Genomic DNA, 15,924 nt, shown 5'->3' with positions numbered 1-15,924 from the left:
GATAATCCTGGTAAGTGTTAAACCAAGCTTTAAACACTTTTCAGCTGAAAAGTGCAACAGTACATCATGGGCTGCAGAGGAAAAATCCCTGACAAGGAAAAGTTCATAAGCCTTTGGGGTTATGTATTTGAAGCATGTGTCTCCTCTTCCCAGTGCTTGCAGTACATACTATGGTGTTGCTTACTGTTCCTGCACTAAATAAAGATACCAAGCAAATCTGGAAGCTGAGATACAAAAAGTAAGGGTAAAGATGAATAGGTTTCTGAGCTTTAAAACTCATGTCACATCCTACCAAGGTACTCAAACTTCAGGTTCTACCAGTATGTTTGGCTGTCTGTGCTGAAAGAAGCATGCTGCGTTAGTTTCATAGAGCTCCAGAAGCAAGCACTACGATACTATTCAGCTATAAAGAAAGACTCATTTTACCAGAATAAAAACAATATGAAAGTTATGAAGGTTTAAAAGACTGAGGAGTTGAAGTTATCTGTACCACGATGAATTTTCTGCAAAAGGTGGGATTTCAGCAAAGGGCATCTGCATTTGACTCCAAGCAACTTTGAGCACCTTGGCTAAAAGGTCCCTTTTGCTCTCACCCACTTTAGCTGCCCGAGTCTGAGTCAGGAACAGCAGGAAGAACTTGTCTGCACCGGTTTGATGTTGCATTCACAGTGTGATTATGCTCAAGCTCTCTTGCAATCCTTTAGAGATTTCTGCTAAGACTTGGTCTTTAGAACTCCTACTACAAACTGCGACACATTAAATATACATCTGTAAGCTCTGAAACTCCCGCATTTGGTACAATAAATGGCATCTAAAGTCACAGCTGATAGAAAGCAAGTACAAGAGCAAGGAGAAAGTTCAAGAAAATGTGCTAAGGTTTCTGCAGTAGGATGAATTCTGTAGAGAGAACCCCAGAAGATAAAGTTCAGTGATATTTCTTTTTTAAGGCACAACAGCAAATGTACACAGCGAAACAAAAGCAGATTATTGGACAGACATCATGCATGGAAGCTGAGAGACAACACTGCAGCACACTTATGAATACAGAAGTATTCATTTTAACCCTTGTAAGAAATACAAGCTATTGATAAATGGACTACTCATACTGCATAATTTTCATATTGGAATAAAAGAACTTTATAGTTACCAATAGATAGCTTTATTACATCACAGTTTTTTTCCAGACAATTTAACAACACAGTGGATGATTGTGGGTTAGTTAGAGCCTCTCACTTCATTATTCATTTCTCAAAAAGTTGTTATATTGGAAAGGCTTCAAACTGTTGAGGTACAACCAGTTCTGATATTATTCAAGTTTAAAGAGAAAAGTAAGTGTGACAACTTTGTAAGCAAGCTTACTGAAAGAGTGCATATGCAATCACTCTTTCAGTGTAACACTATTGCTTGTATTTTAAAATCCAACAGTTTAAAGGTGCTGTTGCCTACCTGAAACTCACAACAAAGATGTCAGAGTTCATAAATTTGTTAACAGGGCTTTTTATTCTAAACGTGTTTTAAGAACATGTTGATCTGCTTGAATAGATGGCTCCACTACTTCATTTCAACACTGTGAATGTTTTTATTTCCTGAAATGTGTATTCAAGGCCTGCTCTTGATTTCTTTACATTAAAAAATCAAATTGAATCTACACAGTGTTGAAGTTCAGTGAAAATAAATGAAGCCAACTGAGCTTAGTTGTTTGCAATGTTGAACACTGGTTGGTATGTACTGCCAATTAGAGAAAGTCTGCATTTTCTACCACAACTTTAAAGTGTCCCGGCACTTTTATGTCTAACTGCTAACCTCCTTGCCTTTTAAAACATTAAAAATATCTTCTAGTGACTTGTATATACACTGAAGGAATTCTTTACCATTCCTAGTTGGGTAAGAGGAAACATTGCAACCTATCCAATCATCATGTACTTGATATCCTACTCCAAAGCCATCAGGCACCACTGGGCCAAATCCTCCTAATTGCACAGCTGGACTAACCAATGTGCTTGTAGAAATGATGTTGTAATTAAGCCGAGCATAGGCTTGGTCTTGATAGAAATCAGGAAGTGCAATACCTTTGGATAAGGCCAAATAGCGCAACCCAAACAGGTGTCGGTCAAATCCCTGACCTGTTGAAATAAAATAACAAGTATTAGAGATATGACTAATTTTTGCGGGAAGTAAACTCACTTATTTAGACCTCACTAAAGGTCTACAGAGCTGAGAGTTTCTTTAGTATTAGCAAGAAATATTTTTCATAACCCAGACATTATGCACTTCTAATGCACCTATGCCAGGGAACGAGGGCTTGCTGTTTTACTGCTAGCCTCAACCAGGAATCATGATAGTAAACCAAACTGTAATGTTAATAGACAACTTTAATAATGCAACACATTATTTGATTCACTAATTATTTGGACATTTCCAGGTTGTTTAAAACAGATAAAGGATTTCCTAAAATTTATTAATCTAAAAAGGAAGAGGATTTCACATCAGTAGGAAGAGGCAAATTTTAGACTCTGTTGGCTAATGTTCAGCAGTCTTCTTGACTTTACTGAAGCAACTTATACTTCTGGAAAGGTCAATTCAAAAGAAAAATACCAGGAGTACCACAGCTAAAGAATCAGTTTGATTTGAAAGCTGTTACAGCCTTAATACCCCTGCAGGCATAAGGCAGCAACTCTTCACTCATAAAGCCAAAGTTCTTGGTTGCCCTGGAGAATACAGTGTGCAGTTAAGTATTTGTTAGTGCTTCAAACCACCCAACTGCTCTAAGGAAAAAAATGGAAGTATCAAAACCATCTAGGCACATTAACAATGAACTAGGAGCACAAAGGGACTCCCTCCAAGTTAAGAAATGAGTCTCATAGCTGCAGCCTTCTGCTAGTTTTTGCTAAATTTGCATCCATATTAGGCCTCCATCAAAATTCAGTTATTTAGGTGTGAAGTAAATTTTTATAGCAACCTTAACAACAGTTCAAAAAGAAGAGTGTTTGGTGTAATCCTACTTACCCATAGCAGCTTCTTTTGTCAAACGACCGTGGTACTTTGAGCACTCCACAATCAACTTCTGAAGCTCTTCTGTGCTATGCTTGGACAGTTCCCTGACAAAAGCCTCCGAACATTTCTTTGTATGGATAGAGGCAGGACGTATAGTTTCTGTGCGACCGTGTTTGAAAGCTGCAGTACTACAAGATTCATACGTAGCAACAGTCTGATTGTACTGCCGAAGGAAAGCCATCTGGAAGGCAAGCTGAGCCACGGCATCTGGGCTTACCTTCTTCTGCTTTAGCAGTTCCTTGCCCCCTTCATGGAACTGAATCATATTAATAGACAGTCCTTCTACACTGGCATCAAAATTCTGCTTTGCTTTGGTAATTCCTGCTTTTAAGGCATCACTCACCTTAAAGTCAAGTTTCCGTACTGCTGTGGAAGAGTCTACTGAAGCAGGCTGGGACTGTGGGCCAACAGCTGGTACTTCAGTACTATCTTTAAAGACTTCATTCTGGAATCTGAGCACAGCCACACCATCGCCCCAGGAATGTTCAAAATTAATTCCTGCAGTGCCATCTTTAGCTATGATAAGATTGAAGGATTTGTCATACCAGCGGTTAGCAGCATCTCCATGCAACATAGTATGAGACAAGTGCACAAAGTCTTTAATGGGAAAATCATCTAAACTGAGACAAAACAAAGCAGAGTCTACTTTTTGAAGAGCTTCCTCATTGCCATTATCCAGTAGATCCTTTCTCAGCAATGCCCACGTATCTCGGTTTTCACTGGAGAGGTAGCCAAGAGGGAAGGCCGAGGCTGGACTGTTATCACTAAGGATGTATTTCAAGTGTGCTTGTATTTCTGAAGGTTTCAGCATATTTCCATCTCTGTCAATAACATCAAATACATAAAAATTCCCCTTTCTCAGTACCAGTAAATGTTTTGCCTTTTCATCTGTATAAAGCTCATCTCTGTTGAGTTTAGGCAGCCGTGTAGAATTGAAAAGCCTGAAATACTGAGACATATCTAGGGGATATGCATTGACCATGTAGGCGCCAAACCAAGAAAGTGAAGAAGGCACAAATCGAATAATTTTTTTAAAGAGCTGAGTGTCACTTTTTTCTGGATTGAGGTGAAAAACTTCTGGTTCAAGATAACCAGCCCTGAAGGTCTTCATAAAACGGATAGCAGAAACTGTCATGTTTGTAGCTCGTATGAGCTGATCATTATATTCAGATTTTGGATCAGGATTAAAAGACATAAATGGATTAAAATTCAAAACAACAGGTTCACGTGCTTTTAAGTACATATCAAACCAGGGACCTGAAAACAGAGAGTTGAGAAACAGGTCAGAACATAAAAGCAGCAGTCTGAATCAGAAAGATGTTCAGAAAGTCAATATCCTGCCTCAAACAGTGATCATGAATAAATACCGACTGCAGTGCACACGAACAAGAAAAACATATGCAATAATTCCTCCAAGGATTCTCCCAACCCTCAATTATTAAAAGAGTACTGCTGGTTAACTGTAAAAACACTGCATTTGGGGCTATCTTTATAAAGATCGTTGATGTCATTAACAATGAAGAAAAAATTTCCATGTTTTCTGTTATGTCTCTAATAAATCATAATTTCTTCCTCTTTTCTATCCACTGAAACTATCAGTACTGAACAGAACTGGCAAAATGATGAGGTTAGAGAGAACCTCAAGGTAATTCTTCCAGGCTGAGAGCAGACTTCAGAAAGAATTACATTTGATACCCACAGGTCTTTTAGGCAGTCTCACTTCATCACGTGGCCTGTCAACATATCAAGAAGCACAAATGTTACACAAAGGTTCTGTCCTTGCCATAACCAAGGGAGTCCATCATAGCTCTGAAATGTGGTCATGCCTTCACATTTGTCTCTGAGAAACAGAAGTCCAGGAAGCTACAGCAGGAAGGGTGTTGGTTTTGTTTGTTCATTTGTTTGTTTTAAGTAGGCTCTATTATTAACAGCTTTGAACTCAGTAAGGTTTGGTACTACGCACTGTCTGGAAGCAAACAAAGGAAGCAAGTGGACACCAGCTTCCTCTCTAAGGCAGCTGATGGGCTGTAAGAAGGGCTATCAGTTAACTCAAGGATCTAAGTCACAATCATAATTCCTGGTCCTCATAGATTAGCAACCACATTCCTCATTGTTGTGTTGCCTTTTAACCTTGGACTTGAAAGTTGAGAATGGGGTAACTATACACACTTTCAGAAACCAATTTCAAGTAGAATATGTCTTTTATGAGGCCTAAAAAAAGAACTGTAACTAAATAAAAGGAAGATAAATGCTCTGTAGTTCACTGACACAAAGCAGAAGCATGCTGGTTAGCCTTGACAAACCCCATAGAGTCAGCAGCAGTTAAAACCCCACCTACTGCATAAAGGGAATGGATAGCATGAGCTAATAAACTCAGCAGAAGCTTATATGAAATACTCTGCTATTCTCTACGCAACTTGTGGTTGCTGTGCAACTTGCTAAGCCAGCACCCTAATGGGTAGTCTCAGCAGACAGTGAGGACAACATGTGAGCTCCTACTTCCCTAGGTATTTGAATATTTCCACCTGTGTTGCTACTCATCTATTCAGAACTTTCACAAGCGTATGTCTGCATTTGGAGTCAGTGGAAGCAACAATTAGGAAGAATAATTTAAAAGCAATGTATACCTCCGTCTCAATTTGTATTCCTTTATGCTCATCTTTCACTTTCTGTATCTCTCAGTTCCTTTTCCTCTTTATAAGAATATGGCTTTCTAGTTGTTGGGGTTTTCTTTTTGGTTTTTTTTTTTTTTTTTTTGGGGGGGGGGAGGGTGTTGTTTCAAGTCCAGAGTACTGACCACTTCTGCTGACCTCCCTCACAGTTCCGTTTTCTTGCTAAGTAACTTGAAATTACTTGAAAATTATCGCTTTTGTTTCCTTAAGAGAGCTACCTTTGTAATTAACTTGTAATACAGGTTAGATCTGTGGTTGATCTTGTCCCTCCATTGTTTTTCACTCCAGTAGCACCACTGTTCTTTCCCTCCCTTCTCAACTGCACTTTACTAATGTCTTGAGTATTTTCTATTCAAAAAGGGAAAAAATGTTTTTAGGACTGCAATTCTTGTTTAGCAACATTCCACCATCCTGCAGAATTCTGGTATATTCAAGTTACATGAAGGGCCTTCTTCTACCAGAGACTCAGAATTTGCCCAAATACTGTCACAGGCAATATTCACAGCACATTATTCCTAGCTTATGCAACAGAGAGCTTAAGCTTTAGCCCATTTTATTTGTAGCATTATGAGCTGCCTATTATAAAGTATGATGACCTAAAGACTCCTCCTGCATCCAATCAGAATCCCAGAAACATACAATAACCTGAGTTGGAAGGGTACACCAAAGGATCACCGAGTCCAAATCCTGGCTCCACACGGGATCACCCAAAAACCAAATCCAGTGAGAGCGGTGTCCCAGTGCTCCCTGAGCACCAGCAGCTCAGGGCCATGCCCACTGCCCTCAGGGGCAGAACCTTTCCTTCACCCCCACCTGAACCTTCCCTGACACCGCTCCATACCGTTCCCTCAGGCCCAGTTGCTGTCACCAGAGAGCAGAACTCAGCGCTGTCCCTCCGCTCCCTGGGAGAAGCTGCAGCTGCCATGAGGCCTCCCCTCAGCCCCCTCTGCTCTGGGCTGAACAAACCAAGGGACCCCAGCTGCCCCTCATACAGCTTGCCCTTTAGACCCTTCACCATCTTCACAGCCCTACAGAAGCACAGAGTATCCCTTGGTCAACATACCTGTGATGTAACTAGTATGCTTGTTCTGATTGTCTTGAGCAACTAGTTGCTCATGCAGCTCTCTTCCAATTCCCTTTTCAAACTGATGAGCAAGTTCTTCAGTTTTCCTACAGCAATCAGTAAAAGATTTGAAATGCTGTCACAATTCATATTTTTGATATGTAACACTCAGCTTTGAAGCAGCAAATGATACTGTGTTATGTCTATCTTATTTGTCCATACCTGAATTGGTCATCATTTAAAAGAGGTTTCTGGGCATTCAGATATCTCCTAATTGTATCTTCTAGTTTGGGAACAGGCAGTCTGAAGGAAGGGGAACAGAGACATTTCAGCAATGGTATCGATGAAGATTCAGCTTCTTGCACTGTGGTCGCAATTTCTCTCCCCTCTTCTCTATCCTTCCTTACACCCCATATTATCTCAATGGCTTAGAAGTTTCTTAGGCAAGAAGGAGAAAGGGAATAGATGAATATATGTCATCACAGCATAATGTCCTCACGAGAACGCAACTCGATTGTCTTGTTATTGCAGTGAAGGGTCTTGGCAATGCAGCGACACAAACAGCTGCAATAAGAAGCAGCCACACAGGAGAGAGGTTTAATTTCACAGAACCACCGAATCACAGAATATCCCGAGTTGGAAGAGAACCGTAAGGACCATGGGGTCCAGCCCCGGCTCCACACAGGGACCATCCACCTTGGCAGCCACCTCCTGTACGTGGGCTCCTGCTCCCTGCCGGGTGCTGAGCATCGCCGTTCTCTTGCACATTTCCCACCAGTATCACTGTAAGCTTCCTCTCTGCCCGAACACGAAACGGATGAGTACCCGTCCGCGGCTGAGCAGGAACACGAGGAAAGACGCCTGCCCTCTCCTCTCCTCACAGCCCCACCGGCCGCGCCCGACCTCAGCCCGCGTCCCCCGCTGCCCGAGGACGCTCCTTCCAGGCCCTGCCTCCCTCAGGAGCCCGCGGAGCGGCCGGTCCCACGGGGCAGCGGCCCGCGGTACCTGGGCAGGCTCTTCTGGTAGTGCATGGTGGGCACGATGCTGCGGTGCAGGAACTCCGCAGCGCCCGCGCTGCTGTAAGCCCGCCGCCAGCACGGCACCGCCGCCCGCCCCAGCACCAGCTGCCGCGCCGCCATGTTGCCCCGTCACGCGCCGTGCAGCGCCGCCCCGCTCCTCTCGCTGCCGCCGCCCGGGCAGGAGTTGCGGAGCACCCGCCCCACGGTGGGCACGGGATCTCCCCACAGCACCCGCGGCCGGACGGGGGGAAAGGGCGGCCGGTCCTCGCGGGCCGTGAGGGGCTCAGGGGGTCGTCTGAAGGGCGAAGAGTCCCGGTTGCATCGCTGGGGTTGCGGCTCCGGGGGCTGAGCTCAGCTCCGGAAGCGCTCCTGCTGCATGGCTTCGTCTGGAAGGTGTTCGGGCGCATACCGTATCGGCAACAAACTTGTCTGCGTTGTGTCTGCGGTGAGACGGCAGAGTTGGTTCAGTGCTTTCTTACATAAGCATTAATAAAATTTTATGTGATTATGTGGTTTTGTCATCACTCCTATTCACCATACAGAATCCATATATTTTTTCTCTTCTTTTTTTTTTGTGTGTGTGTCTGTATGTCTTACAGACAGTACCGTGTTCTGCTCCTGCTTCCAGGGAGAACGATTTGCTGACCCTTGAGCTCACTCTTCACTCACCCCTTCGCTCACACGTGAGCGTGTACCTACACACACTGCCTTGCAAAATAAAATAAAGCATTGTAAATACCCAAATTTGCTCTGTGGAGTATTTTCCATAAAAACACTGAATAATCTTTGAATAGCTCAGGCTCTGCAGTAGCGTTTCAATGAATGCAGCACAGTGAGCAGTCATGGCTCTGTATTTTTGCTCGTAAGCATAAAAAACAGCGCTGATACTGAGTGCAGACACGGTGAAGGAAAGGAAAGCAATCCCCCTGGCTTACTCTGATAATCCTCTGAAAGTAAATTGGCCCTACTCTAATCAACAGAGTGGTGGAAGAAAAAGTGAAATCATTTTGCTTCCAAGATAATAAATGCCAAATGGCAGAAGCTTTTCTTCTGTGTTTCAGCGTACCGCTGTTTTCTGATCGATGCGTGGTTCTTACACTGCACCTTCAGTCTTGTTTTGGTCAGGAAAACAAAAAAATCCAGGCCTGCTTTAATTAATGAAGTCTAGTTTTACCTGGCTTGCCCTGTTGTGATAGTCTCGTTCAAAATGTCACCTGCTCTGCCCTGCACAGAAAAACAGCGCAGTAACGTTCCTTCCCTGTGTTTGTGTGCATGACTTACACTGCTCGCTTTGTAGGGGTGGATGGCCAGACCCTAAACTGGGAAGACCAGGGAGCGCACTCTGAACATGTCACTTTGTTTTGAAGCAGTCTAGTTTTAGAAATACTACTGCATTCCGTTCTAATTTTCCAGAGCCCCCTAATCTTCTTGCAGGCTCTTAATGATGTAGTCGATAATAGGATTGTCGGTATTAATTTGGAACAATAATGCCAGCTGCTTGCTTGGTGGCGATTGGCAGAGGGGTGACCTTGCAGGTCAGCTAAGCAGAACTGGAAGTGCTTTGATCTGATCTATACAGAGCGAGGTCTGTTCCTCTCCAGCAAGAGGAGCGAGTGGATTCTCTCTCCATGGGATGCTGATTCTTCTCCAAGAAGCACGGAGGACACCATGGCGGTGGCTTTGGATGCGATCCTCGCTCGGATCAAGGATGTTTGTAAAAGGAATGGTTTGCTCATCCTCTCGGTGTTGTCGGTCACCATTGGCTGTCTCCTCGGGTTCTTCCTCAGGACGAGGCGGCTTTCCCAGCAGGTATGTGTGGCACAGCAGAGTGCATCACTGCAGGGAAAATACTTACATAACAAAAGGCATAGCAACCTGTAGGACTTCAGGATGGACTTTTCAAGATAAAAAACATGTCTGTGTACTTGTTCAATTTGTGTAATTTGATTTGTTTGTTCACCTACACACTGCTCTTTGGGGCTTTTCTCAGTTCTCAAACAATGTGTATGGCAAAGGTTTTGGTCTTTAAGACACTAATAAATCCAGCACAGCCCCACTGTAACGTTGCGAGTATGCATAATAAGCTGGATGAATGTTAAAAACAGTATGATGTGTTTGTTGGATTTTATATTAGTTTGGAATGTGTACATCTAAAGAAAATGCTGGCAATAGTTTCCACCATCAGGTGTACCAAGGTACAGATGTTTGTGCTACACTGATGGTATTTTATATTAATAAATTTGAGATCTCCCATTGTTGACAGACCATGCTATTAAAGTCCCTTGGGGATTTCTCCTCCAGTGTACTTCAGCTAAGCTCTTTGCAGGTACTCGTTTCTTACTGCTGTGTCAGTCTGTCAGTAAACAGGACAACAGGCACTGCTGAATGCATTGAGCACACAATGTAAATCTCAATTAAAAATGATGGCATTTAGTAAACACAATAGCTTAACCAGTTCTCTGTTCTGCTGCCCTAACTGCAGTCTGAACACTTTTTGTGTCCAATCAGTAGCTTCATACGCATCTAGCAAAACACACAAAATGCAGAATAAAGGGATTATTCAGGGCAACCTATTCACAGTAGTCCCCAGGAGGCAGGATATTTCACTGTCTTCCTTTGCAAAGGAATGAAAAATGCTGTGTGTGTTTTTATTGAATTACAACACAATATGTAATTTAATTAATATAAATACATTATTTTAAAGACTACAGTCTTTGCCTCCTTATCTACTAGAGCTGCAGATTTTACCTGCTCGTACCACTTGACCCACTGCTCTAGCAGGACTCACAAGGGCAGGCTGTCTCAAAACAGTAAGCACCTCTCTGTGTATTTCCAGGAAATTAGTTATTTCCAGTTTCCCGGTGAGTTACTGATGAGGATGCTGAAAATGTTGATTCTCCCCCTGGTTGTCTCAAGGTAAGTGAGGACAATGCTTGCTCTAATAACTGCTGAAGTTTCCTAAATAATACATGCAATCACCACTGTTTTGGTTTTAATTGAATAAATGTTGGAGAGACAGAAACATTACTGACTGCTGTACATTTATATTTCAAGTAGAGCTATGAACATCTTTTTTAATCAATAGGAACATTTCCCTAATACTTCATACAGGTATTATAGAAGTTAAATGTTTGGAAAACATTTAACCCACCATACCAAAAAGTCTACCTTAAATTTAAACAATTGAAATCATGCACCACACAAAGAAGATGAAAAAGCACATTTAGTTTATAATCTTTTGCAGCACTTCGGGAAATCTGCTGCAGAATGAGAAATACTGGGGAAAAAAAGCATGTCCAGTGAGTTACTGATGTATGCCTGGCTTCAGGTGGAAGTGAAAGTGATTTCTTAATACATTAAAGGTGGAAGCTTGAATGGTGCCACCTTGCCAGTGGCAGAGTTAATGATCTAGATCCCGCTGCTCAGGATGCTCAACCAGCTGGCTTTGGACAAGCTTTTCTCCCCTTTAAATTTATGTCTTCCAGCTGATTACAATAACAATCAAATACCAGTAAGATAGACAAAAGCCCTCTCATGTACCCAATGCTGAAAGAAGAGATAAGGAGAGATGAAGAGCAGCAAAGCTAACTTTACCTTAAGAGATCTGAGACAAAAATCTTGTAATATTTGGTGCCTTTCCTTGAAGCCTCAGCTTCTGGAAACTAATAGATATGTCAAAAACTCATCTTTCATTTTAAGAGAAAGACGTGTTTCTAGACTTCAGGTCACTGAGAATTAGAACACAAATCCAGTGCTAATTTTATTTTTAAATCCCACAGTCGTGTCTAACTTCCCATGGTTTTTCACAGAGTGAAGCCGATTCATGGTGCTTGCTGCCAGTGTGACCATAGACTCATATGTGGTTCTGTCCCACACTGCTAGAAAACATCAATGCAAGATAAAAGCTTTTTTTGAGAGATAGAAGGAGAGTTTTCCAAGGAAAACATAAATGTAACATGAGGCAGTGATATACTAAGGACAGAAGAGAGCAGAGTTGCATGCCTTCCCTAAAATGTATTGTTCTTTGGATTCCCTTGTGGGTTTTGATAAGCCGGGAGGAGGAGCAGCACAGTGGGAAAGAGCTACTCTGACACAGCCCGCTGTAGCTATAGGTTACCTACAGATGTGTCAGCAGGGAATCTCTGAGCCATACTGTTAGAATTGATTAATTCCATTTTCTAAAGAAGGAAGAAAAGTAACTTTAAGAAGAGAACTTAAAAGGGATTAGCTTCCTTTTAGGACAGCATGAGTCTAACTCCCTGTATAACAAACTAACCTTTACTTGCTATTACATACTGAAATTTCAGGTTTTTTTGCAAACAGAAAATACTCCAGATGTAGTTACAGTCTTGTACACCCTTTTTTGTTTGTTTTATACAATCCTGAACCAAGTGTGTCATTCAGAAGATGGACAAGACTAGAAAATCTCGCACTTATAGGTCACTAGCTCAAATCCAGCTTTCACAGAAGTGGGTGAAAAATTGTGCTATCATTTTGACCCGATAGAGAGTTAAAATGGGAACTTTGCAGACACTCTCTCTTAGGAAGGAGATATGTTTGGGAATCTCTGATTGAACTATGTTAATTTTAAAAGTTCCTTGACTGCAGAAGAACTCAGTCAAACATCAGGAGGCTGTTTCTTCAGTGTATTCTTCCTTGTCTTTATGCAATTATGTTACAGCACCTAGAAGTGTTCTTGTACCTGTTTCTGATGTCCCCTGTCACCTGTGGTCTTACTTCTTGTTTTTCTGCATACACAAATGTCTTGAAAAGCAACTGCCAGTAAAACTAGCCAGCCAGTTTGAGCCCCATGTGAGCTTTTGGGGTTGGTGTAATGTGGGCCTTCATTAAGGATGGAAGTTGATATTATTTCAGTTATCTGGTTACATAAACAAGCTTCACAGCATCATACAGTGCTCTAAAAGAAGGATATTTTAATTGCCCCCATCCTCTGCTCAGAGTTTTAGCCCTGCTCATCCCTATTACTAGCCACCAAGTGTGTGATGTACAGAGTTTGCTGTTCTTTGTGGAACAGGCAGCCGCATAGTGATAGCTACACTTCTACAAGCAACATGAAGAAATAAAGATAAATAGTTTGACAGAGTTTGTATCTGCCATAGGAATATTTGGTAGGTGTTTGCTACAAGATCAGATTTTAGACCCTACAGTTGCCAGATGCACCGTGTTTCTTACATGTATAAACGTAGGATACTATTTTTAATACTGGAAATGGGAATAATAAGAGAGCTGAGAGAGAGTAGAAGCCAAACATGAATTCATGGTTGAACACATACCCTGTCTTAGACTGAACAAAGCTGAAAGATCATTCGCAGACCCGAGGTTCTCTGATTCTCTTTGGGACAGAGGCCTTGATTGTCTTCTGTTGATTACTGCAGTGCAAATAGTTCATTTTCTCTCATATATCCAAAAGTTTTCAGCAAATATCTCTGGTTTTCAAACAGGCAGACGCATTCACAGCAGTGACAGAGGTGGATCTCAGTACATCCTGCTCTGAGTCCTTTGATATGTTTAAAGCAGTGTGGGTCCATGTCTTCAGCTATGATCTGCTGATAGCTGGTTTGAGGGGCTCAGATTTGTTGACCAGACTTCTCTGCAGATAATGAATTTCCTCGCTTCAGCCAGGAGATGGCTCTGTCTGGAAGAGCCAGGAACCACGAGCTGTTAGTGGAATGTTTGCAGCCCTTAACAGTGCAGTAGTACATCTGGAGGCCTTTGAGGCTTTTTCTAGTAGTGTTACCTACCAGAAAATCACAAAATCTCTTCCTCTCACTCAGGATAGCTAACAAAAAGCTCTTCCCCCCCTCCCCCCCCCCCCATGTCTATCCTTCACCTGCAGTATTGCTTTCAGGACAAATTGATTGTCAGAGATGCCTGCACATAACTTCAGTTTATCAAGTTCTGAGTGCTTGAAATAGTCAAATCTAATGCCAGTGTCTTTGTGCTCTACACTAAGAAAAGACTGAGAAAGAAACAAACACCCAATTTTCCCATCAATACTATCTCAAATTTGCTAAAACTACCATAAACCCCCTGATAAAACACTCTCAGTGCCAGCAGTGGCCAGCACAATGGCTGGCTGTGTGCAAGCCGGGTGCTCTGGCTCACTGTGCAGTAACTCCCATGGTGCCTGCTCCCTGCTGAGCATCTCTGCCCTTGTGCCCAGGAGTCTGGGGAAGGCAGGCTGGAGAAGACCAAAGCTTGCAGCCTGTGGGCCTTATTTCTAGATAATACTAGACGTGAGCAGATAATTTTTTTTCCTATATATCCAGACATAGTTTCACAGGCCTCACAGGAACTTAAATATCTTGTTCTGAGCTCAGAATAATTATTACATTTTAAATTTATTTAACAATAACCATTTTTTGGATACTTAAGAAATAATGTGTAGCAGAGATTTGATCCTTTTCCTTGTGCAGAATCTATTAAAGAAAGATTGTTCCCTTTATAGTCACATCTAAACAACTAATTTGACCTGGATTTTTTTTAAAATGTAAAGCTCATTCCATTAAGTGTACTGCTCCTAATACAAGCAGCTGTATGCTAATAAAAATTACATTTATGTGAGGGTTCATTTGGGGATAGTAATAAATATTTGATACGTTTGAGGTTTTGTTGGCTGAATTGAATATGATATGCTAAATATAGAACTGTCTGTCTTTAAGGGGATTCCTGTCCATAATGCCATCAGTTCTGGTAATCCCTTATCCTTCTGCTCGAATTCCTGAGTGGGTCATTCTTATTCATGCTGTTAAAGCCTAGTATTTAGTTAGGAAACTATTCCATCAAAGCACCCTTTTACCCATATATATATATATATATATTCAGTTCTTTGATTAGAGGAAGGCATTTGCATTTTAACATCCCACGAATGAAAAATACTGCTGTTTCTGTTTTTATGGAATTCTGTTCTTGTTCAGCTCTACTGCTCCATACCAGAACGTGTTAGCTATGTTTGAAGAGCTGACAACTGTATAAACTTTGTAAGATGCAGAGACACACTGGGTGCAGGCAGATGTGAGCTCACTCAGCCCATGAGCCAAGCCGGGCAGACCTGCACCAGCTCTGTGCCGGAAGCCACAGAGCCGCATTAGCGTGGCTTTGCTCCCAAGCCTGTATGCAAAGAACTGATGTGGCTCCATGGCTTCCGGACCAGTCCTGGCAGCTCAGGCTGAAGACAGAGCGTGTCCATGTCTGTCTGCAGTTCAATAAATTCTGTGCAACAGAATATTCTTTGAGAGTTTAGGGTTTAGTTATGCTGTGAGACAGACCAGTGGCTTGGGAAAATTGTGCTGTGCACTGTTTTGCTTGCTGTTAGCTGAAGATGAGACTGATAATACACCACAGACTGGAATTTATTTGTCGGTTTTACTACTTAAGTTTACAGTTTGCTAGGGATGAAAAATTTGACCCGAACACTCAGAGGCCGGAACTGAATTTTGCAGTCTAAGACTTCTACCATGAATATAAATCTGTGACTGATATAGCCAACATAACATCCATTCAGAAGGGAGATACAAATCTCTAGAAGGTTATGAAATGTATATTTTTCATATTTATCATTCAATTTAAATCAAGAAGCCAGCTAAATTTCATTCACACAATAGTACTGGTGTGGTATAAATGACAGTATGTACAGTGCTATTTCTTCTATCATTTCCTGGAAATGAAGATTAATAAAATCATTCAAAAGAGCTTAATAAAGTGCACTAGAAAAATGCTGGCACTCAGGAACGGGACTTCCCAGCAGAGGAGAGTGAACATTCTGTTGGGTTAGTGTGGGAAAATCTGTGAGATACTTGAATGGTAGCATAAAGAAAGTACATCATCCCATTTCTGAATTACCTGTTGTATGTATCACTGTAATAGAAATAGTAACAGTAATAAATCTCACCCTGGTGAGAACAAGTTGTTAGCACTTTCCTAGGATATGTTATCTACTGTTTTACTGAGGAGAATGAGATGAGAGTTTTAAGGAGATAACTTAAGGAGATAAATCTATAAAGTTTTCAAATGAAAAGCAGAACTATACTTGAAAGAAAGTGAATGGGAAGTTTTACCCACGGGTAAGAAGTGACCAGAGATCAAGCTCACCCAA

General features: G+C 41.8%; 2 protein-coding genes across 3 annotated transcripts in view; one reads left to right on the top strand and one right to left on the bottom strand.

Moving 5' to 3' along the window:
* On the bottom strand, positions 1,114–8,060 carry CPT2 (carnitine palmitoyltransferase 2). 2 transcript variants are annotated; one of them, XM_021404686.1, is made up of 5 exons: positions 7,795–8,060; positions 7,012–7,092; positions 6,790–6,896; positions 3,007–4,311; positions 1,114–2,123 (listed from the first exon to the last, which is right to left on the bottom strand). In XM_021404686.1, exons 1-5 carry the CDS (start codon positions 7,926–7,928, stop codon positions 1,792–1,794), a joined length of 1,959 nt encoding a protein of 652 aa, XP_021260361.1. In that variant the 5' UTR covers positions 7,929–8,060; the 3' UTR covers positions 1,114–1,791. The 2 variants fall into 2 exon arrangements, with proteins under 2 accessions (XP_021260361.1, XP_021260362.1); XM_021404687.1 differs by having other exon boundaries at positions 7,012–7,227; positions 7,795–7,933.
* SLC1A7 (solute carrier family 1 member 7) overlaps positions 8,148–15,924 on the top strand; it is a 48,966-nt gene continuing 41,189 nt past the window's right edge. Inside the window, exons 1-3 of the mRNA XM_021404704.1 lie at positions 8,148–8,253; positions 8,408–9,617; positions 10,645–10,724. Of these exons, the coding sequence (XP_021260379.1) occupies positions 9,477–9,617; positions 10,645–10,724 (221 nt within the window). The 5' untranslated portion in view covers positions 8,148–8,253; positions 8,408–9,476. The remainder of the gene's footprint in view (positions 8,254–8,407; positions 9,618–10,644; positions 10,725–15,924) is intronic.

Source organism: Numida meleagris, chromosome 7 (assembly GCF_002078875.1).
Source record: "Numida meleagris isolate 19003 breed g44 Domestic line chromosome 7, NumMel1.0, whole genome shotgun sequence".
NCBI lineage: Eukaryota > Metazoa > Chordata > Aves > Galliformes > Numididae > Numida > Numida meleagris.
This window is presented reverse-complemented; position numbering and strand designations above follow the sequence as displayed.